This window comes from Aethalodelphis obliquidens, unplaced genomic scaffold (genome assembly GCF_003676395.1).
Source record: "Aethalodelphis obliquidens isolate GAN/ISIS:26980383/991018 unplaced genomic scaffold, ASM367639v1 scaffold1, whole genome shotgun sequence".
Taxonomy (NCBI): Eukaryota; Metazoa; Chordata; class Mammalia; order Artiodactyla; family Delphinidae; genus Aethalodelphis; species Aethalodelphis obliquidens.
Genome location: NW_020837945.1, coordinates 69,764,494 through 69,789,501, shown reverse-complemented (window position 1 = coordinate 69,789,501; position 25,008 = coordinate 69,764,494). Strand labels below are relative to the sequence as shown.

The 25,008-nt window shown below is 42.8% G+C and overlaps 1 protein-coding gene across 7 annotated transcripts in view; it reads right to left on the bottom strand.

Moving 5' to 3' along the window:
- Positions 1–25,008, bottom strand: part of KALRN (kalirin RhoGEF kinase) — a 637,474-nt gene that overhangs the window by 176,251 nt on the left and 436,215 nt on the right. For 4 of the 7 annotated variants that reach the window (XM_027106834.1, XM_027106844.1, XM_027106853.1 and 1 more), the window contains exon 34: positions 1,197–2,670. The exons of the other annotated variants lie outside the window; for them this stretch is intronic. In XM_027106834.1, coding sequence (XP_026962635.1) covers positions 2,608–2,670 — 63 coding nt within the window. In that variant the 3' untranslated portion in view covers positions 1,197–2,607. Of the gene's footprint in view, positions 1–1,196; positions 2,671–25,008 lie in introns of those variants that run through there. 7 annotated transcript variants of the gene reach the window in all.

Sequence of the window (25,008 nt, the reverse complement as noted above, 5' to 3'; positions counted from 1 at the left end):
CAAATATTTTCTGAGTGAGCAAATCCCTGTGAGAACTGAATGGGGATCTCAGCCTCATCAGACTGTGCTCTACAAAAATAAGTCCCAGGTGTGAGGATGTGGGTTGCAAAACTCTGACCTGGAAGGGATCTCCAATCACAGGAAGAGCAGGATGCTGGCTCTGCCACACGCCACCACCCCCAGGGCACACGGAGGTTGCAAAATTCATCAAAGACCATGACAAGGTACAAGGGAGAGCCCAGGCTGGGCACTGGCCATCAGCCCTGTGGTCCGAAAGCATGGGTTTGGGGATCAAGACCTGAATTTGAATCACAGATCTGCTATTATCTAGCTTTATGACTCTGTACAAGTTATTTGCTTCTCTCAGCTTCAGCCTCTGGAAAATGAAGACAGTACTGCCTGCCTCTCAGGATGGCTCTGAAAACTAGAGGAGTTGATGTCTATCAAGTGCCGTCCCAGCATCTGGTGTGAGAAGGGTGCTCAGTATACGGAAGGCTCCTTGTCTGGTCCTGCCTTCTCTGCCCCTTACAAGGTTTCTAACAAAGCCTCCTGTCCCAAAGAACTGGCCCAAGTTGGTTACTGGCTCATGAGAGTGCCCTGGCCAGTCTGGCTGAAGGGGGATAAAGACTGGAATCAAAAGTGCTTCTCAAAATATCTACCTTTGGAAATACATATTTTTATTTGCTTCTAGTTTGCTGAGATTTTGAAATTTGTTGCTTGCTCTAACTTGATATCAAAAGGTGCAACTTTGTAAATAAAGTTTAACAACCGGTAATCACTTGAACATGCTGACTCTTATCACTGAACAGAACGAACTAGAACTTGACCTCTCTTTTTGGCTGCCTTTGTCTCTCCTTCTGCCTTGCCCTTTCTCTGGCCGAGGGAATTATCCTCCTGTTCCTGCCCTGCCCCCTCCACTTTCCCCCATCACACTCATCTACTTCGTATGGCCATCTTTATTCTGGAAAACAAATTCTGCTGCTAGGCAACCAGAAGACAAAATCGCTGTGGTTGACGTGATTCTCATTAGTGACTGCAATTGCAGTGGTGCCGCAACTAGGCCAGACGTACACTCATTGCATCTGTCCCCAACAAACAGATCTTTCCAGAAAGTGGGATGGGGTGAAGTCTTGGTATAAAATTAAGGGCCTCAGCACTCAACAGAAAGTATTTATAAATCACTGTATATCAACAGCCTGCTTTAGAATCATTTTATTAGAACACATTCAAGAAAGTGACATATGGAAAAAAGACAGCAGCAATTCTTAGTCATGCAAATGCCCGTGTTAAGGTTCTCCATTAGATTTAAATTCAAGTACAAAGACAGTCCTTTCCTGAGCCAGGTGCAATTCCAGAGAATGACACTTTGAATTGAGAGCACGTTTCCTTTGCAAAGTTCAGAACACTGAACAAGTCCCATCCTCACAATAAGATTGTGAGATACATGGAAGTGTAAACTTTCAGGATTTTAAGGAACCCTTTACCCAAGCCCTCCCCCATAACCCAGTTGAGGGAAGTAAGTGCAACTTTGGGACCTCTTAGAAATAAGGTTTAGTCTATTGAAAATAAAGCAGTGGGCCTTAAAAAAATTAGAAAATGAATATATATATATACATATATATACGTAATGGAGTCATCTTTGCCTGTTGCCTTGGTGTGGGGTTTCCATGAAACTGTGTTGGGGGTAGGGGCTCTCTCTTGAGTGTTTTGAAAGTTGGAGGACTTTTTTTAAATTTTTAAACTTTTTATTACGAAAAACTGCAAACATATACAAAAGGGAGAGAATGATATAATAAATACCCATGTACCCATCATCTAGTCTCAACAATTATCAACACGTGGCCAGTCTGGTTCACTTATTTCTTCTCCCACTTCCCACCCATCCCCTAACAGGACAATTTGGTAGCCAAGGAAGGCTGGGAGGGTGATCTTTGAACCAGACACCTCAGGAGTGAGTGAGGTGAGGGAAGAGCTAGAAAATCGTGACAGAACCTGGGTAGGCTGAAGCAGACAGAATACTTGTTGGGAGAAGTGGTTCCTGCCAGTGTCTGGGAAAGGCTGGAGTTCCCTCATCTTCCATAAACCATAACCGTAAACTGTCCCTCCTTCCTCGTCCCTCCTTCTCATGATACGGGGGAGGCAGGCTGGATTAGAATGACGGGTTTTTCCAGATTGGGGCCACTGACAATAGAAACATTCAACTGGAGAAGAACTCCAGGGACAAATACGTCCCTCTGATGAACCTGCCCACTCACATGGCAGACCTCTAGGGCAGCGAAGGCCCGGGGGTGCCTGGTGTTCAGATTGGGAGCTGGGGTGGGCGGTGTGTCGGGCCATGGGGCCTCTCACAGGTCCCTACTGTCCCACCATTTTAGACTTTGGAGAGAAGCTCGGCAACCTCGAATTGCACCCAGTAGAGAAAGAAGCAAGGGGCCCCGAGGGGTGAGCCCATGGCCCAGGGGGGCAGATTTTGCCTGGAACATGTGGCCCTCTGAGCAAAGGCTGCACCCCACCCCAGCCCTGCCAGAGCAGTCTCAAGAGAGGTGGGTGATGGGAGTCCAGGTGGGAGGTCCCAACGGCGGCACGGCTAACCCGGTGAGCTGCGTGCTAAACGTAAGTGGAGAAAGGATCTCCAGGTCCCAGGTACCACCGAGGAGCAAGGTTGCCATCCTGTTAAGAAAAGGGCCGGGGCTCTGTGATTTGCATATAACTTTGCAAAAATTTCCATGAGATTCCTGTAGCCTTTTATAGAAAACAGAGTGAAACCGTCAGTGCGACCTAATGTATTTCTAGCAACCCAATGCACAGAGTGCAACCTGGCAAACACACAGTCGTAATTTTAGAGGAAATGGAGGAAGCAGAGTGCAGTGTAGGACAGTGCTCGGTCTGAAGGTTCAGAAGAAGCCAACCGGGTCCAGGATCCAGAAGAGGATCACTCACTGGACATTTTTAACTATGAAACACTGTCAACGTTCAAATCTGTATACTGTTCCTCGCATTAGTTCCCTGTAGAGCACTCTGGCTGTGGCTTTCCAATTTCCCAGACAGATGAGGAGGAGGAAAGCCAGGAATAATATAACTAGGGATGCATTAAATACGAGGTCCAGTGCACCAAGGAGGGAAGGGGGGCTGGGATGAATTGGGAGATTGGGACTGACATATATACACTAATATGCATAAAATAGATAACTAAGGAGAACCTGCTGTTTAGCACAGGGAACTCCACTTTGCTGTACAGTAGAAATTAACACAACATTATAAAACAACTATACCCCAATTTAAAGAAACATATGAGGTCCAGTGGCAGTGATCGTTAGTGTTTACTTCATACCCTTTTTGTTTTGTTTTGTTTTCTTGTTTCAACTCTTTTAGGGTCTCTATGCCCTACCAAGTCTTACCATGACATTCAGTTGGGGGAAAGAAACTGAGAAAAGTTTACCCATTTATGCAGCAGATTTTTAGTAGCAACTGACTTAACATTCCTGATTTCAAGTGTTTCCAGGGTCCATGACGTGGTAGTCTGGACTTTTCCTAAGGCACGCGTTAGTGCAGGCTGCAAGGCCAGCTGAGGGAATGGATTACTGAGTGAGGGAGCCATGCCAGAGACCCCATATCCCAGTGTTGGTTCCACCATCTCTACTGGGCCATTGGAGGCAATGGAATCATCGTTTCTTTAAGAACAATGGCCCCTCAAAGAGAACCAACTTCTAGTGCTTATTGGAAAAGTGACATATTTTAAAAAGCTATGGCTCTTAGCCAAGAGAAAAATTCAAGATGAATTAAAGAGTATGACCTTCCATTTGACTGTGGCTCAGTTCATGGTATCAAAGGCTGCCTTATAAAAACGAGAAAAACAGTATGAGACTCTCTTAGTAAGACCTCCAGCCAGGCAAAAACTGTTCATTAAGGGAGAGAAAACACTTCAGCATCAAGTTCAAATGGCAGTCACCCTGAGCTGTGGGGAAGGTAGCAGGTGCTAAGGATTCAGGAGGTCGATGAGATTCTGAAGAAAGCCAGGGGCAGTACGCATGCATTTGTGAAAGGGCAAAGTACTGGGCTCACCTTTTCCAGGGTAAAAGGGACTCAAAAATTTTAAATCATATTTTCCTTTGCATAATGTTACATTTATGGACTGGGGGGGAGGCAGCATCAGCTGTCCTGATTAGCTAGTCCCCCACATCATAATTCACTGTCAGTACCAGTTTATAGATATGCTATTTCATCTGTAGAACTTATTTTAGTGGCAGAATTTAAGTCTTACAAGCGCTGAATTTCACATTTTGCTCTTTATGCAATGGTTAAAATTCTGAAGAGGGAGAACAGTTTTAAAAAATATTTTTAGTGTCATCATTATTAATAGCTAATTTATTTGTGTCATTTTTATTATCACTATTATTAATGGTTAATATTTATTGCGTGTTTACCATGTGCCAGGAGAAGTGCTGAGTGTTTGGCACGCATCATTTCACATAACTTGCACCACAACCTTATGGGGTGGGTAATACCATTACCCCCATTTTGCAGATTGAAGCACTGAGGTCCTGCCCAGGATCATACAACTGACAGTGGAGGGGCTGAGATCTGAACTGAGGTTGGTTTGACTCCAAAGCTGTCCTAACCACTGTGCTAGGTTGCCTTTTGTAAAGGAGAATCCGTCTGTTAAATGATATTTGTACGTGTGTAATCTTTGTGGATTCCAAAGGTCTTAGAAAGCATCCTTCACACATTTGGAGGATCCATGTTATCCTTGGGGACCTAACTAGAAGTGGTTTGGGTCACCTCATCATGTGTATTCATTAGATTCTGCACAAAAACTTTTATCCCCTTTTAAACCTCAAGTTGTGATGGTCCCTGTGTACCTGCAAATCTCTCTGATGATGGTTTGATATGTGAGACATATAAGAAATGAAGGCATGTAAGCAAACTGAACACTTGTTCTCCAAAACTCTGAGAAAATACATACGCATTTACATAGGAAGCCATTGTTTTATATGGCCCAGTTGATACCTTAAAAGAGTAGTTAACACCAATGCATAGCTCTTTAAACATGACGGCCATTCATGATCTCACTGAGATGGTTTTCTAAACATCTGGCCTAGGGCAAAGACTAGTGGGAAGAGTTTAAGTGGAAGTGTGGTTAAAAAGAAAAAAAGAAAAACAAGGCCATTAAATTTCTTTGAATTGCTAATGGCCTCTATTATTTAGAAAATAACTCTCTGCTTGGAATTCACAGATATCCCACATCCAACCACCCTCTACCTTTGGCATTCTGATTCAACAGGCCAGTGAGGAGCCTGGGATGCGTTTTTTGAAATGATTCCTCGGTAATTCTAAGGGTCACCTGGTTTAAGATCCTTAAGGCAGAGGCCTTTTCTATGTACCAGCAACTCCATGGTTGGAAAACCTGAGTTTTGCAGCATTTCAACTGCATTTTCACATCTGCCAGCATACATTGTCCAGAAGCACTTGGGCATTTTCCATGAGGAGCAAGAATCAGTGAGACCCATTTTAATAGGACAGCAGCTTTTATTAACCAGACCTCCCTAGAATTCTATTTTTTTGGGGGCGGGGGGCACCTACATTGAGATTTCTCCCAGCTCCCTCAATTTAGGTGCAGACCCTTTCATAGGAACAGATTACTTATTTATTTAATATACTGTAGGTCTCATTCTAATATTAGACACTCATAAAACGAGTTTTCTGAGTTATGATGAGATGTTTTCTACAGTCCCTGGGTGCACAAGAGACATCACTGGACATCCAATGGTCTAAAGATTGCCATAAACGGGGAACATATTTGTTATATTATAGATTTCCATCCTTTCTTGTTCCACAAAGAATCTGAGGTGGCTATTTTGCAATATATTTCTAAATGCATCTTCAGTTGACTACATATTCTAGATGCTTCTGTCTGATGGATTTGGAAGCCACTGAGGCAGGTGTGTGCTTGAATCACTAGTCCCGTGGCCAAGACATAATAAACAGCCTCCTCTAAATTCCTGACTCGTGCCATGCTCCACTAGACACAGCAGCCACTGAGCAGTTAGCACATGTAATACACAGAACATGGTATGTTCTTGGTTTTTTTATTCTTTTCTTCCCCTTGTTCTTGGTTTTTTAATTCAGGTGCATTTCATTCAGTTGGTCAGGAGGGAGAAACAGTAAGACTTACAGCATTTGGGCCAAAATGTTGCTTTGTGTGTTTCTGCCTGAATCACCCAACTGTTTTCGTGCATGAACTTGGCCAGCAGAAGGCAGCGTACACAGTGGATGTGAGAAAGACCTGGGTTCAAATCTCAGCTCTGCCACTTTCTGGATGTGTGACCTTGGGCAATTATTTAACTTCTACATTCTTCCTCATCTGCAAAATGAGGATAACGATACTTACCTTGAAGAATTGTGAGGATGGAGCGAGAGATTATACATAAAACGCCAGGCTCATAGTAGGAGTTCAGGAAGAGAGACAACTGCTACTGTCAGTCGTGTATGCTCTGGACGCTTCCTTACAGCAGCAGACTTCGTGCTTTTCTCCACCTGCCCGATTTCAGCAGGGGCTCTAAGGGAACGGACTGTATGCTTTTCAGTAGGTGGGCGGGGTCCTTGGTGGGGACGTCACTGCTTTGTTTGTACTCCTCCGTGACACACAGGGAACTGCAAATCCCACATTAACTGGTTTAAAAGAGCCTTTCTCCACCTCAGATTTCAAACTAGGGCCCAGACTGGAAAATGTTCCTTCATCAGAATGAAAAACTGAGATGCAGACAAGTACAAATGTTGAATTGTGCAGAGAGAAAAGACATAAACGTCATGGAGTATGTTTTCAGTTTAGCTCTTTTTCAAAACTGATTTTTGTGGCTTTCTTTGTTCTTTCCTGTTTCCTACTCTATTTTTGGCTTTTAGACATGCATGTGTGCTGCTCCTCCGGAGCCCAGGGCTCCTCACGGGGAATTCGGTAAGGAGGTGACTGGTAAGGAACAGTTGGTTGAGCAGCTTGGTGAAGAGCAGGGAGGCCTTGGAGGTGGTGCAGAGCCAGGCTCTGCTATGTCCCCTCCTGGCTCTGAGGCCAGGGGGTCCCCACTTCCAGAACACCGCCCCAGAGGAAAGAAGTGAGCCACAGCAAGGAAGAGTCACCGTCCCTGTTTTTATCTTTCCATTTCTCCTTCCGCTCTTGGAGAGAACCACGAGACTAGGCGGGGTGGGAGAAACATCCTTGACAATGTTTGTTTCATGCAATTTTTTTGTTCCAAGTTCAGAAAGGTTAGAAACTGTCTTTTTACCAAGAATTCTAATCATAAATTTCCCTGTGTCCTTAGACAGTGGGAGATGAGGGAGGGGAGGGGTGGGGGAGCTGTGTGTTGACCTAATGATGAACCTGCTGTTAGGAACCCTGCCGCCCGTGCAGGGGTGACCCATCCCTCCTCCCCCAGGTCCCAGTGTCCCCACGCTGATCACTCAGGAAACCCCTCCATCTGGAGTCACAGGGGATTTAAACCAAACTGGAAACGTGTCTGCCTTTTCTCTCTCCCACTGCATGTATCTCTTCATAAAATCTCTTCATGAACTTGAAAGTATATTTCGAGCTTTTCCTCACCTTTTCCATACTTTTCAAAACAGCTGAGTTTGGGGGGAAACCCTGATGAACTCCCTATCCACCCCCACCCCAACCCCCAAATTTTCCTTCTCTTTCCTTCCACTGTCCAAGGCTCCTGACCTTCACAACCAAACAAAGTTGCCAGTTCCTCAGCTCACAACCTTCAGTAACCTTGGCCCACCCTGCAAGTCAACCCAAATTCACCGTCTGGTCACTTTCTCTCATCTGGAGATGCTAAGGTGAAGTCCATCCCTCTGTTCCCTACTAGGCCCCTGCTTGTCTCTTTGTCCTTGGTTGACATAGAGGGTTGATCTCAGCAATCATCTAATAATTGTGTCCTATCCTTAAAAATATCATCTATTAGGTTTTTGTTGTTGTTGTTGCTACTAATAAAAATAATTTGACTTATCATAGAGAATTTGGAAAAAGCCACCATCTAGAAAGCCACTGTTTACTTGTTGGTGTATTTCCTTCATCTATACATACATGCATACATATATGTATACACGAATAATGTATATATGCATACAGGAGCACAAATACACACACATGTATACACATCCACATTCCTTTTAATGTTTAACAGAAAAATTAGTCTTTCATATTTAGAGGGAAAAGGAAGACCCCAAGCAGGTGGGAAAGAAAGCCCCAGGCTGCAGCTCAGGTAGGCTCTTCACCTGTGCCAGCTGCGGCCATGAGCCTTTGGAGCACCTGGCTTGTTGGTTTGTAATGTCACGGGCCTGATGGCTGAGGAACATATCCAAGCTATCCCTGCCTCCCAGACCACGCAGATGAATCCTTCTTAGAGAGCAATATGGGAAACACATCCAGAGACGCACAAAAGTTCATAAATACACACAAACAGAAGCTATACACATAAAACATATTCAAACAAGTCTCTTCTGAGCCCTCTCTGTGAATGCCCAGCCCTATCTCAGTGCATCGCCGATAACACAAGGTATCACACGTGAGCTTTTGTCTTTGTGGGTCTCGGGACTCAGCTGCTGAGACAAAAACTAACCCCTGGGAAACAACAGCAGACTGGAAGGAGATGGTTTCTCACAACGTGCTGATGAAAGGGACTCCAGAGATCATTCTAATAATGAAGAAAATGTGTTCCAGCAACATTCTTCCTGAGGTCAGAAACATATCTATCAGGACAGAGAGATAACTTTGGAGACACAGTGATGCAGTATATCTGAGACATATACTAACAAAGGCAACTATGATGTGAAAGATCATTATATTTTGGTGAAGATAATCACACATATCTACCGGAAAACATGTTAGAGGAGAGGCCCCCAGGGAAGGCGCAAGACCAGGAGGAAGTGGCCTGTTTATCAGGATGCTCTAGGTCCTAGAGAACGTTGCTGTGGTTTGGGAGACATGTTTCTCCTCTTGAAGCTCCCAGAGATAGACTTTATATATTATATAAAAATCTGAAGCCAGGCTAAGGAGTGCAATCACTGTGATGATCCAGTGGAATGTTATTTCAGGAGGAGGATAGAGAATGAAGGAGAGCCGAGATGGCTTCGAGACCAAGCTGTGGATGCGGATGTAGGCCAGGAGCAGACCCAGGAGATGGCATATGACTTTAGTTTCAGTTCTGTTGAGTGGACTGCAGTGAGTCATCCAAGAGCAGTTATACCACAGACAGCTGGAAATACGGTAGCGGGTCCCAGAGTGGAAAGGGAGGGCTAGAAACAGACATCTTTCAACTCACTGTTAAGAGTGCAACTTCATGCTAAGTAATACGGAAAACACAAAGGAAAACATATATGCTTTGGAGGTTAAAGAACGATATTCGATTTTGGCAGGGAGTAGGCAGCAGTACTGCTGGCTCAGAGGTGGTGGCAGGAGATGAAGGTGGAGTAGTGGGCATTTCCATGAAGGAGGCATGAGCCAGGCTGGCAGTGAGGGGTGGGTAGGATGTGATTAGGTGAAGTCGGTGGGCATTATAGGAAATGGAAGCAGCAGGAGATCACAACATGAGTGGGGGCACTCGATTGCCATTGTTTACTTTGTACCAGATGCCGTAGCAGACAGTAAAGATAGAAGCAACATTAAGATCAAGACATGATCGTCAAAAAACTCACAATGTAACATGGGAGAAAGACATACAGGCAACCAGTTGTTTGGGAAGTGCAATTAGGTTGCAACATATAAATTGCCAATATTCAATCAACCATGTTGGATCCATGAAAATGGCAGTTTCATATGATTCCATCTAATACAAGTGCATTATAGTGTCTATAAAAGGTAAGGGTCTCTAAAGGAGCATGCATAGGAAGGAAAACTATACAAATGACTTTGCAGGTGGGCCTGTACTTTATTCTAAATAAATGTGCTACTGACGTCTTTTAACAGGTAAGTGAGATATTGAAAGAGATGTTTTAGGAAGATGAATTAGGTGTCAGTAGAAAAGATAAAATGCAGGGGCAAAATCCCAGAAAGCAGTGGGGGACATTTAGGAGGCTACTTAAAGAATTTAAGCAAAGGGTGACCGAGGCCTGACCAGGGTGATGTGACAGACATTTTGAGGGAATCATCCTCAGGACTGGGCAACAGACTGGCTGGCTATCAGGGGATATGCCCCAAAATGGATCCACAGATACAAACCTGGGTATCTGGAAAATCCTGCTTCTACCTCAAACAGGGAAGTCAAACCAAGTTGCTGATTTGAAAGAAAAATAAAATTGTCTGACGCTGAGACTGAGGGAAGCCGACATCAAACTGGAAAGACCTACAGTGACCGTGTTCATTATGTCACCATCTGGTCTTATATTTGCTTGTTGGTTTCCTGGTTCTCCAGTAGAACTGAGTGTTCGTAAGGTTGGGGACTGGCCTGTTTGGTGTCACTGCTGCATCTCCAGCCTGCAACAGTGCCTGACACATAGTAGGTGCACAAAAAATGTGCTGCGTGAACAGACAATGAATATGGAACTGCCGTCAGGAGTAACGTCTCTTCAGAGATATCATGTTGGAATTTTTGTCCTGGACATCAGTATGGAAGCAACAAAAACTACTGTTGAAGGTGGGGAAGGATCTGTAGAAAGAAGAATCAGGAGAAGTTCCAGCGCAGGGAGCACGAAGTAACAAAGAGGTGTGAGATGGCAGAGAGAAAGGAGATGCTTGACAATAAGAGGGAAAGAAGAGGTGTTGAATGGATGTACTGGATGGAGGTGGGTACAAAGCATGAGATTCAGAGCCTGTGGGTAGTTTAACTTTAGACTCTCTGTGAGTCTAAGAGAAAGAATGAGAGCATAAAAGGACAGTTACACATCAAGGAGAAGGTAAGAGTAATTCTGTAACTATCATGCTCAAAAAACAAACAAAAAAAGAACCTCTCAGTGTTTCTTGGATAATACTCAATAAAATCTAAATTCCTTTCAATGGTATCCAGAGTCTGCCATGATCTGACCCAACCAACAATTTCAGCCTTGTTTCCGACAGCTCACCTCACAAACTCCGCACTTCATCAGGCATATTTACTCTGCATGCCCCAAACTTATCCTCTATTTTCCTTTCTCCCTGTCCCTGCTCTTGCTGTTTGATCCATTTAGGATGACTTTCCTCCCCACTCCCAATAGCAATGCTGCCTGGATAAACTCTACCCACTTAGTAAAGTTTAATGCTGAACCTTCTCTAATCTTCTCAAACTAGGTAAGTTTGAGTTTCTTAATAATATTTGTTTCCCATTTCTAGTTCTCTTTCTTACCCACAATGCCCAACACATTACCTTGTGTTTATTGGGTCTTCATTTATTGACTTAACAAATATTAACTGAGTCCCTCCTGTGAATCAGTATTTTGTTAGATTTGGTGATGCAGTGGGGGTATAAAACAGATATGTCTCCGCCCTCATGGACTTAACATCTGGTGTTGGAGGCAACTGTGTAACCAAACAAATGCTTATATAGTAAATAATGGTGACAAGTTCCAAGAAATAACAATACAGAATGCAGTGAGAGATATGACTTGGGGAGGGGAGTTAGTCAGAGGGTCAGGAAGGGCTGAGATCTGAAAGAAGAGAGAGCAAAAGGAGTGGGAAACAAGGCTGAAATGAGTGGTTGGGTCAGATCATGGCAGACACCAGAGAGCAAAAGGAGAAAGGATTTTCCAGGCAGAGGAAAAAGGCCCTGAGACGGCAAAGAAACCTAACACATTCAAGGAAGGCCAGGAACGTTGGGAGGCAGGAAACAAGAGGAAGAGTGGCTGCAGCGAGGAGAAGAGGGCTGAGGTCCAGACAATGCCCTCGTAGGTCATGTTGAGGACTTTGGTATTCACCCTAAGGGCAAAAGGACCTTCTCAAAGGGCTTGAAGCCATAGATGCGAAGAGCTTGCATTTTCAAAAGATCACATTGGTCTCAGAGTGAAGAAAAGATTAGAGGAAAGTAAGAGTGAATGTCTGAGGACCAATTAGGAGGCTTCTTTCATAGGTCATGTGTGATAGGACAGTGGCTTGGACTAGAGTGGATTTATACAGACCCTCAAAGAATGCCAAAGGAGTGCAGAATCAGTGTTTTGGAGTCAATCACTAGGACTGAGAAAAGCTGAGTTTCACCTTTACAAATCTTTCCACTAACGTAAATCATAGTCAATGTCACCTCAGCTCTCCAAAACCCGTGGGAACTGTGTCTGTCAGGATAATCAAGTGTTCTGGATGACTAAAGGTAAACAGCAACACCACCTTTTTCTCCCCATTTTAAATCTTTTTATGAATATCTTTACATCTCTGACTTCTTAAAAAGCAAAGTACACTGAACATAATTTCCCCATCTGTTGACAATTACACAAACCCACATGAGTAATAGTTATGGTGTAGTACAAAATACAAAGGATGTTGTAAGACATGCCAGGTCATAATAGCACTCTTGGTACCTTCACTAAATAGAACCCAACTGCTGGAGTTTTATTTCCTCCTTCAGCTTTTGCTTTCATAGCTTTTCTGCTTCCTCTCTTGCTGTCAACAGCTCAGCCTTCGTGGCTATTAGTGTGTCTATATAAAAGTAACTTTCTCCTCTTCTAATTTTCTTAGGGGCTAAGTAACTAGACGACAGAGATGGTAAGCATTACATATAAAATTAGGATTCGAGAGGCTTTCCTGTGAGCATAGATGCTTAGTTTTGCTATGTAAAGATTTCCTTCCTGGGTCTTGGATCTGTCTGTCAGACAACTGAGTTCCAAACCCAATGGACTTATCTTTTTTTCTAATACATTGCATCGCTTTAACTGTATTACCTGTCACATAATATATAGAGTAAAATGCAACAGATACCTTTAAAAAAGTCAACTAGTTCTTATTCTTTTATTAAAACAGGGATAGGGACTTCCCTGGTGGTGCAGTGGTTAAGACTCCCTGCTTCCAATGGAGGGGTCCTGGGTTTGATCCCTGGTCAGGGAACTAGATCCCACATGCATGCCACAACTAAGAAGTTCGCATGCCACAACTGAGGAGCCCACGAGCTGCAAATAAGGAGCCCACCTGCTGCAACTAAGACCCGGTGTAACCAAATAAATAAATAAATAAATAAATATTTAACAAAAGAAAGAAAACAGGGGTAAACTTAGGGATTGACAGAAACCTACATTATATATAAAGTTTCCATGGTGGTACACTATTATGTGGAGAAACAAATAATAAACTGTTATTTTAAAGGACTAATGTAAGAAATGTCTCATTATGTCCCATCATATAAGTCTTTAACTTACAAACGTACTGCCTTCAAAATGTCAAATTAGATGTTTTTCAAGACACAATAAAGAGAGTGAAAAGACTAGCCACAGAGTGACAGCAGATACTTACAATGTGTATAATCAACAAAGGACTAATATCTGGAATATATAAAGAAATCCTAAAAATGCATAAGAAAAACCCAGACAACTCACAACTAGGCAAAGGCTTGAACAAGGATGTAAAGGAGAAAATCCAAAGGCCCAAGAAGATACGGAAAGGCTTCAACCTCATTAGTAATTAGGGCAACGCAAATTAAAACCATAAGCAGATATTACTACATACCCATCAGATCCACAACAATTCTGAAGTCCGGCATATCAAGTATACGCAAGGATGTAGTGCAACAGAAAAATCTCACAGATGCTGGTAGGAGTGGAAATCTGGTATCCGCGTTTTGAAAAATAGATTATACCATCTAGTTTAGTTGAAGACATATATATATATATCTTCTATTACCTAGCAATTTCCTTTTTTTTTCCACCTAGAAATTTCACTCCTACCTTTACACCCTAGAGAAACTCAAGTACATGTATACAAGGATACATATAAGAATATTCATAGCAGTACTGTTCACAGCAGCCCCAAACATCCCATGTGCAGAATGGATAAATTGTGGTGTATTCATACAATGGTATACCATACAACAGTGAAAATGAATGAAAAACTACACACATCAGCATGGATGAATTCCATAAAAATGAGGGTTGAGTCAGAGAAGAGACACACACAGTACGACCTAGCCATATAAATTTAAAAACAGCTACATTGAAACTATATTGTTTAGGGACACATACATAGGAGGCAAAATAATAAAGAAAAGTAAGGACAGTATTATGAATGTCAGGAGAATGGTCACCTCTAGGGAAGAAGACAGGGTTGTGACCAGGGAGGGGCACACAAGGGGCTTCTGGAAAGCTGGCAATGTCCTGCTTTCATGAACTGCATGGTTATTACATATATGTTCACTTTATAATTATCCATTCACATGTTTAGTACTTTTTGATGCATTTTCAGCATATATATTTTACATTAATAAATTTTTTAAAAGGGTTAATGTAAACCAGATGTTTCTGATTAGGAATGCACTTCATCCATAGGAATAAGAGTATAAATAGCAGCTAATTGACCAGACAAGCCCATAACTCTCATTAGGTAACAGTATAAGTTAAATACTGCACATTTCAAATATATTTCAGAAAGTAATATAGTTGCAATATTATCAGCTAAATAAAATATATACAAGAGAAATAATGAATAAGGATTATTTTAACGTATCTGATACCAGATTGGAAAAGATAAAAAATATTGAAGATATACTAGATTGCAAGACTGGGAAAACTGACACTCATACTCAGCTGGAGAGAGTATAGATTGGTCCAGCTTCTGTAGGGGGTGATCTAACAATGTCTATCAACATTTTAAAATGCATATTCTACTTCTAGGAAGCTATCCTGTTAATATACTCATGACCGACAAGTGTGAGAAACTGTATCTGTACAAGAATTACAGACCTGTCTGTACTGGTAAAAGATTAGAAACATCCCATACACCCATCAATAGAAGACTAGTTAGATAAATTACGGTACTCTAAGTGTGGAATACTGTGTAGCCACCAAAAAGAACGATGCAGCTCTACATGTCCTGCTATGAAATTGCCCAGATTTGTTACAAGGAAAAAAGTATAAAACAGGACTTATCATATGCTATTACTTATTTAAACATTTTTTAAAAAGAATAAGTATGAGCTTTTATATTTTAAAATTATATCTCTAGAAAAATACCCACATTTTAAATCATGTTTATGTATTATTGCTTCAAAAGTTCTTTTAAAAGATCTTCAGTGCCTATGCTTAAGGAAAAACAGGTTTAATTATATTATTATGAGGAACAATAAGAAAGTTTTGGTAAAAATCCTAAGGGGACTTTTGAATAGTTCCCATCAGAGCTAACAGGCCATTAAAAAAAAAGCCTAATTCCACATCAAAACAAAATACTTCTTTTGATACGGATGTATCAGTAGCATTGCTCTTTTACAGACTGTCCATGATTAGAATAATTATTCTGGGATCAAAATTGATACCAAGGAGGAGAAATAGAAGGAAGATGAACTTCAAGGTCAAGCTCAAATTTCACTTCTGGTATAAAAAGCCTTCCCTGGCTCCCAGGCTGTTTGTTGTTCAAAGTGGGTATACTTCTGTTACAAAATGTAGTATATGTGTGGCAAGTATGTATCTCACCTAACATTCCTCTTCCTAGTTTCTCTGATGCCTCGCTCAGCAACTGGCATAAAGGAAGTGCTAAGTACAACTCTCCTTCCTTAAATACAAGTAACACCTATATAGCCACCCTATTTGGCATCACATATTAAGACCCCTGGGGGGTATGAACTCAGAAAACTCCGGGACAAGGACAGAGGTTGTTCTTTTATATCCTGAATCTCCATGGTATCTGGTCACCAGTGGACATTCAATAAAATTCTGTTGAATAAAAGAATGAATTCAGTGTACCAAAATATTTGTAATAATTTTCCATTTTTGCCTCTAGCTAATTTCATTCTTCTCTGTTAACAGATTTTTCTTCTTGACCAGGTGTTAATGGTAGTGCCTACTTATTTGCTCTCTAAATAACATAACCGATCTAGTGGTTTGGTCTATGTCCCTGTTAGAAGTACTGTCTTAAATCTAATGGTAGAGAACATATCCTAAAAACCTTTCTCTTTGGGGAGTTTTCAATAAAATTTTCACAAGTACAATAAAGGTTCTTCATAGCCCGTATGTAGAGAGGCATAAAAATTGTGACTGTTCTTGTTCTGAGAGGTTGTGGGGTGAAGTGGGGTAGGGACATCAGATAAGTTAGACGCTGTATTACAAATTTCAGATTCTAAAATTTGAAATAACTCCATTTAACAAACTATTCCCCACTCCTCATCCTCTCACATCCTTCTTCTTCATCATCATCATCATAACAGTTTAAAAATAACTTATTAAAAGGACAATTTTCCTTTGGTACTCCTGTTATATGAGATAGAAGTAATTTTAATATTTGGGAGCTATGTGAATACTTCCTGATCTTTTCTCCTCATCTGAATGTCTACCTGCCATGAAGGTAACCTTCCCTAATCAGGAACCTGCTGACTGCAACTACAGCTCAAAGATGATAGTGGTGGGAAATCTAACATTCTGGTTTGATTTCTGGTTTTAATTCAGGAAATTAAAAATTGGGGGACTACTTTCAAGAACTCCCAAGTAATCTTTTTAAACAAATTGCTAAATTCTTTTAAGATAAAAGCTGCAATGGTGTCAGTCACAGAGACATACAAAAAAATAGAAGTAAGTTGCAAGGCATTCCAAATACCTCAAAATCGAGCATATTTAGGTTCATATCAGCACAAAAGAGAAAGGTCTAAGCAGGCCACCAAGGTGCTTTGTCTGTTTTGTTCACTGTCTTATCCTTTGTGTTTAGAATAGCACCTGCTGGATAGTAGGAGCTCAATAAATGCTTGATAAATTAATCAATGAGATAAAAAGATAGCATACATTAAAATCACGAGGAGAAGAGGACTTCCCTGGCGATCCAGTGGTTGACTCCGCACTTACGATACAGGGGGTGCAGGTTCAATCCCTGGTCGGGGAACTAAGATCCCACATGCTGTGCAGTGTGGCCAAAAAATAACAAAAAATTTTTAAAAAATCATGAGGCAAAGAAAAGGTAATGAATTTTTAATATCCTCTAGTGCTCACTAAGTCAGACTGTCATCCATGTGTAAGTGAGTAACAGCAAAGAGTAAGTGAAACTTTTTAAAGCCCATTCCTGCAGCTGAAAGGACACCAGCTAGCAGGAGACAGGAGACAGATGGAAAAATACAGAACCTGTTTTTCTTTTTTTTTTTTTTTTCCCTTCAGTACATCATGAAGTTCAGAGAGGAGTCTAAGCCCTTGCGTATGATGCAGAGAGCAATGCTTATGGGAGCATTCAGTAAGCATCTCACAGCCAGCATCAGCAGGGGCCATGCAGATTAGAGGAACAGCTCTCCTGAACTTCTAATCCATGTATACATGTCTCTGCAATCAGCAATTTTAAACAGAACCAGTTAGAGCATTAATAATAATAATAATGACAGTAGATAAACATTCTGAACTTGGAAGACTCAACTCTAAGCCCTTACATATGGGGAAGCTGGAAACTTGACTATCAGCTCTGAAACAAAGCAGTGACTACTCCAACATAACCAGAGCCAGACCCGTGTGGAACATGGCGGCAGAAGAATGGAAAGACTGATTAGCAGAGGGAAGGGTCTGGTTGAAACTAGGGAGTAGACACCTGGAATGGGTCAGTCTGCACAGGTCTGCATCTTCCAGCAGTTTTCTCTCAACAGGAAGAGCTATCCGGGCAGAGGCAGGCTGCTCCCCTTGGTGGGCATTTGCTACTTGGCACCCGGGCAGAGACCCTGAGCCAAAGTCCCATCTTCACTGTGGTTCCTAGTGGAAGGCCACCACGGAGGACAGGCAAACATGGTTTCCTTGACAAGACCCTGCTCTCTGGCACTAGGATCACACCATCTCACCCCAATGCCTCAAATGCTTAGATCTCCCCATCCCCATCCAGTGTCCACCACATCCCACTAGTCATGGCAGACAGGTTGCCAGTAGCCATCCGCAGGGAGGAAGTGAAGCTAAGCCTCCAGGCAGGTAAAACCCAAACAAGCATTTTCAATCTAAGGTCAAGATAAAGAAACAGGATACTATTTATCCACTTGTCTATCAAACAGGCTTTTCTCAAGACTCCTGTGTTATGGCCACGGAAAACATGTCATGTTTGACAGCACAGCACGCATGGGGGAAGGCAGCTCAGCTAAAGCAGAGCCGCCACTGCAAAGCCACCTTCACCCGCCCCATCCACGCTCATCTCAGTGCTTTGGCTCTAGACGGTCATTTCTAGCAACACTTCTGCTTGAAATTTCTAGAAGAGTTAATTTTCGCACCCACAAGAAGAGCTTGCTCCAGATTTCAAAACTCCTGGTGTCACTCTTAGTCATCCAGGAGCACAATTTTTTAAGGACGGTATTTCCCACAACGTGTTTCCTTCTTACCAGTAGCTTTAAGAAGGTAGATTCAGTCATTTTGTTCTGCGCTAAAAGACCTTTTTAACTCACACAGAAGGAAACAAGCGTAAGTAGGATAAGTGATATGCCAAGAAGTCTGTGCAGAATACTCCAGTAAAACCCTTGCCCTGAGAGCTGCTACTTCTCTCTCTGCCCGTGGCCTCCAAGCTGGCCCCCGCCCCCCTCCCCGGACGTGCCTTCTCCCCTTTTCGGGCCCCTCCTCCCCAGTGTGTCCGGCCGGCAGTGTACTCACTTGGGTCTTGTTTGCCTTGGACTGTCGCCAGCTAATCCACTTTCACATCTTGGCTTGATCTCACATTTGCTTTCTCCTTCCACCAAAATTTTTAGAAACAGAATTCAGATTTGTGCTGGGCTGCCTTGCCGCAGTGCCTCTTGCCAGCTCTCAGAGCCTGACCGGGAATTTGCCTTGAGAGGTCTGAAGACTCTTCTAGGGCAGAATCACACTCCCACCAAGGCCACTATATGAGTCACAAGTACTTGCTATCAAAGACTCTGTGACAGGCATTAATACTTGGAAGGTATCTTTCCCGTTTGCCACATGCCAGCCCCAGAGACGCTGGACTGGCCTACAGAACCTCTTTGTAATTTACTTTGCCGTGGATTTGCTGGGGCTGGGGCGGATTGGTGTAGAGGCAGCTGGAGAAGAAGCCAGTAACAATTGTGTTTGCTTTTTGCTACAAAGTTCTGGAAGCTGAACTATCAGGGTTACCGCAAAAGTACTATGTTCTTAATCCCATTGAACAGGCAGGAGAGTGACTTGGGTTTGAGTCTGAGGTCTGCCATGAACTGGCTTTGTGACTCTGAGCAAGTCACTTTGTTCCCTTTAAACAGGATGGAGACAGAGAGCTAGAGGACCTCTCAGGTTGCATTCTTCCCTGAGCTTCCATGCTTCCAAATTCCAAACTTAGCCCAAGTCAGATCTGGCCTCTGGCCACCCCTGCAGCTATCACACAGAGATCTAATCTACTGGCAAATCACCTTTTGCAATTTCCTTATTTCTGGAACATATACTTGCACAATGACGCCACTAGAAACCAAGAGATTTGTGCGGCGCGGTGCTCTGAGGTTTCCTGTGATCCGCCTGTGTGCAGCAAACTGTCCATCGGCTGCTGTGTGTTATGAAGCTTATTTGCTTTTTCAGTTGATTGGTAACGTTAAAGGTGGGCCTCTCCAGGGAGGTTTTCAAGCTCTTAAGTGTAAGTCAAATATTAAGTAAAATAATGCTGTCATGAGAGATTTTGCCCCGCGAACCTCAGTTGTGTCTTTCACGCTGTTGGGCTGTGTGTGATGCTGGAAGCCAGTCATTTATTTGAGCAACTTTTCATTTAGAGGAAAACAGGTGACCCCAACTCCTTGCACTTTAAAGACTCGTTCTGAAAAGCCAGCACATTTGTCCTGCGTTGAATGTTGCTCAGGAGAGGATGGGTTTGGGCTTCTGGGAGGTGACAGAGCAGCCACAGAGAGGAGGACCCGGGAATCCTCTGCTTTTTGTTGCTCCCTGCTGCCACCTCTCCCGCCCACCACGGATCAAAGTAACAAAGGGACCACACCAGGAAAAAAAGTTATTTTCAAACCTAGTCCTGAACTTGGATTATTCAGAAAACTAAAACAAACAAACAAACAAAAATCATAATTTGGGTTTAAAACTTTAAAGCGGAGATGGCATTTTTCCTACTTTGGAGTGACTACCAAGTTCTTGAGAAAATCAGAATGCCTCTACCTGGGATTCATACAGCAACTCCAACCCACTGTACTGTTAGGCGTGGGGTACGACCGAGACTCAAGATTACAGTTTGTGAAGTCCAAGTTTAGGTTTCAGATATATCCACTCCAAACCCCGGGAACAAGGAGTACAATTATATATTCTTCAAAGGTATTTATTTGAGGATTAGAAAGTGCTTTGTTCCTAGATGGGAGGCAACATAAACCTCTCCCACTAAGAAACATTTTAGGGCCCTGAGATAAAGGGCAGAGTAACAGAAGTGCTGAGGACTCTCTCCTGCAGACGCATCACGTTTTCTTTTTCTAGCTTTTAACACAGTGCATTTAATAGGCTGGATCTCCAGCAGATGGGTCACCTGCTCAGGCCCCACGGCTAAATGTCACACGCTGTCACAATCTCATTCTGAAGATTCAACCTTGGGGGGCCCACCTTGATTTTTTTTTTTAAATGATGATCAATAACTTTATTTTTTTATTATCTCATACATATAGTTTTAAGGTCAAGTACTTCCTTACGTATGTGCTGAGTTGTCCATTAAATTCTTTTGGATACATTTTTAGTAGATTTGTATTACACTGTCTTATTTGGATATATCTGAAGGTAAATTCAAAACAAAACCAACCAACCAAACAAACAAAACAAAAACTCTGGGTTTTCTCCAACCAGAAAACATACCAGTGGTCTCTCTGTGTTCTCTCAAATACCAAATCATATGTTGTAATATATTTTATAATATATCTATTAGCTATTGTTTGGGGTTATTTATACCTTCTTCTATATTAACACAGATATGGGAGTTAAAAAAGCCTGTCTTCTTTTATAATTTTATTTAATCTAATATAACTAAAATAGTAGCAACAAAATAGAGGTCATTCACCCAAATATATGATGAAACTGTGTACATTATACACACACAAAATATCTGGGGATACGGCTCAAAATGCACTTTTCTCTTTATAACTAGTTATATCCTGCTGGTGTGTTGTATCATCTTGATGGTTTTTAATTAGTTAAGTGAAAAATATTACATCGTGTGAACTGACAGGATTTTTATTAGTCCTAACACTGTTGAGTCTCCACATTTCTAGATGTTTGGTTTTTCTCCTTAGTGGCGAAAGCCAGTGATCTGTAGGCCCTTAAAACTCCACGGAGCACGCTGTCTATTTTCTCTCACGCCAGTCGTCTATAGTCACCCGGACAGCGACCTACCCACCGCATGTCTCCTCTGCTTCACACCCTCTCTCACACAGGATCTTGGCTAGTCCTTCAAAATCCCAGGAAGCTGAAACCATTGCCTTCACTGTACAGACTTGGAGACTGAGGCATGAAATGATTAAATGACCCACTCAAGGTCCTGCAGCTGGTGAATAACCAGGGACTGAATCCATGCCTGGTCCCCAAACCCATCCCCTTCCTCTGTGCAGTAGACGCCTTTGCAGCCCACTCAGATCCCCTTTCCTGCTGCGGTTCCCATGTCCCAGCTCTTGTGCATGTTGGCTGCTAACAGCTCACAGCTATCACAAAAGGCCAGGCCCCTTGCCCGAAGGTGGGGCAAACTCTGGGTGCAATTCACACTCCAGGTCCAGGAGGGATCAGACTGAGCTAGACTCCAGCTGAAACCACATGCACATTTGCTTTAGCTCCTTCTGCACTGGCCCCTGTTTCTTGCCCCTTTTCCTGAAAGCACACCCTTAATAGGAATCATGGTCTCAGACTCTGCTTCTAGGGAATGGGACCCAATTTGCCCTCCTTCCTCCCAAGAAGCTCTATATCCATCCTTATTCTCTGGAGGGTTCCTCTATTTATGAGCCCATTTAAATGAAGAGATTCTATTTTTTCCCCTCCGTCATCTGTCCCCCGATCAACACTAATCTTTACAAGGAAACTAATTTCTTACATTTAATTTGAGTTCTTCCAATTGCAGCATTAGCCCACTTTTTCTTACAAGAAAAACCTAGAAGCTTTTTATCTCTGATGCTATTAGCAGAAGACTAGGGATGCCATCCTTTCTCTTTCTGGTTATTTACCTTTCCTCCCTATAAGACAACACGCCAAAGGATGGCAGGGCCTTGTTTCATCCGTTGCTGTACTCTCAGCATGGAGAGCAACACCTGCTGTGGAGTAAGTGGGCCCTCAACACAGAGCATGTACGAAGAGAGATGGCATAGGCCAACTCAGGGGTTGAGACCTCCCCAAAGCATGGGCTGGACCCTCTTGGACTACAGCCCTTGCACCTAGTGGCCTGCTTTGTGCTCCCAGAGCGCATGTGTCAGGATTACCAGGTTCTGACAAACCAGGTGAGGCTCTTGAGAAGTCTATTCCCAGAAAGCTTCTGCAGCCAGGCTGCCCCGCCCCTTGTTAGAGGCATCACGGTACTGCAGTGAGTGACCTTGTAGGAATCCTTTGACTTTAGAGCGTTTCTTCCCACATGGTAAAACAAAATTTTGGTCATGACCCATTATATCGATTTGACAGTCGAGAGTTTAAAAACTTCTGAGTTAAATCCTGGAATCTCCAGGCTTCTCCAGGCATCTCCCGTCCCCCTTCAGCACACTGTCATTATCAGCCCACCTTGTACCTTAGATCACATTTGCTTGCTTTTGAAATCCCTCCTTAAAATCACACTCAGTCCCGGGATGTTCCAGCAGTGTTCTTTCCCTTGTAATTTTTGCAGGGACTATAGCACTCACAACTCAATTTCCCTGTCTCCAGCCAGTCTGGACATGTCTAGAAAGTCATAGTGTATTTTGGATGAAGAGCATCCCTACTAGGAGGTGTTTGTAATGTTCAATTCGATAAGCATTTATTGAATGTCTCCAGCATGCCTAGTCTAAATGGCAAATGTTATACATGCACAGGGACGTCACTGCCCAGATGGCCGCTTCTGCACCATTAGCTGGTAATTATTCAGCAGACGTCCATCGTGTTCAACTACAAGACACTTCTTCACTGCCACCTCATAACCCAGCCTTGCTTGACTACAATTCTATAATTCTGGATGTCTTTGAAGTGTGGTTGCAAAGCTCCATCACTTAATACGTGTATAAGCAAAAGAGACTTTACGGTGGAAGGCCCAGAGTAGTGTGAGCATGTTCTGGACAGAATAGGAAGGGGCTCAGACCCAGATCTCTACAGAACAAAGTAAGCTCACATCCATTTGCCTTCAGAGAGATGACACTTTTACATGGGACAGGGGCAAGGTAGAACCTAATTAGGCAGACCCATTTGAGAGATGAGCAAAAGCAACTTTGGGGAAAGCTTATTCGTGCCATTTACTGAGGCACCTGTGTTGGCTTTGTCAGCGTTTAATGCAGAATTAATAATATTAGATTGGTTCCTCATCAAGGGAGGATTTACCACAAGCAATCCCAGCTTCTCTGTTATAGAGAAAAGTGGGGGAGTTCCCTTTCCTAGAAAGAAGAGTCAGACAAGGAGGGTTCCAAGTGTCAAAACCTGGGTGGGAAATGAGGAGGGGCCAGGCATTGGTCTTCTGTTCTCAACCTTGTCTTTTTAGCCAGAATTTGGATGAAGCCACAAAACGTATGTTTAGCCAATAATGCTGGGAAATGCAGCTGACATACTGGACAGAATAATTTATATTCAAAACATACTGGATTATGGATGGAACTAAGCAAGAGAAAATCTAATAGATATTAAGTAGTCTGACACTCAGGTTACTAAGTCACATGCTGAATTAAGGGCAGTCCACAAAAACAGGCAAGGAGATTTTATGAGCCAGCACTGTACACCCTACTAGACACGGTGAACCTTCTTAGGGAGGAGGGCAAGCATAGTAGCTCTAGAACAAGGAGATGAATTTGCATCAGTTAGATCACACCTAATGTACTTAATATACCATGCTGGAGGCCCCATTTTACACAGATCATTACATACTAGAGTAAACCAGAGGAAGGCAACCAGGATATGGAAGGGTCGGAAAACACATTAATACAAGGAATAGTTGGAGAAACTGAGGACTTCTAAACAAAGAAGATTAAGAGAAAAGACAATTGTCTTCAAATATCTAAAGACTTAGGGATTACCACTGGCCAAAGGTGATACAATCTGAGGATTAAAGTGAAATACCTGGCAGTAATGGACCATAACCCATTGGATAATAAAATAAGCCACGAGCCAATGCTAACTACAAATAGCTACGTCTTAGATTCTAAGGGTTAGCAAATGGGAAGAGGAGTAAAGTTGCCCTATTAGAGACAAGTAAACTGATGTTCCACCCCTTTAGGTCTAATATAGAAAAAAACCTACTGACAGTTAATGGACCAAGGACTCAGAGGGCAGAACTCTACTCAAGAACTTCTGTTTAATAATTGTGCACTCCTATTCACAGTATCTAAATTTCTGCTTCCCCTCTAATAAGGATGGAAAGTTAACCTTTACTGAATGTCTAAGAGATGCCAACTAAATATATTTTACCTAACCTTCCCAAGGACTCAGTGAGACGGGTATTTGTTTTACAGGTTGGGGAATTAAGGTGCAGTAACTCAGGCAATATGACACAGAGGGTGAGTGCCAGAGCTGGAATTTGAATCCAGGTGTGTCCAAACTCCTTCCACCCCACCCCAGCGCACAGAGGACACACAAGGGGATTGCAGAGGGGCCTTGGGGCCCCACAGCTCCTCAAGGTCGTCTGTCATGGCCCTTTAATGGTTACATTTACCATCCACCCAGCCCACAGTGCTATGACTCTCACTCCTCTGGATTAGAAGAGGAAGACTGGGGCCTTTCCTAGAAACTCACCAATAAAATGACCCTGATCCCTGTGAGGTGCCTCTGCCCCATCCTCTCCCCACAGCCACCCTGTTTGCCCAGGTAGGC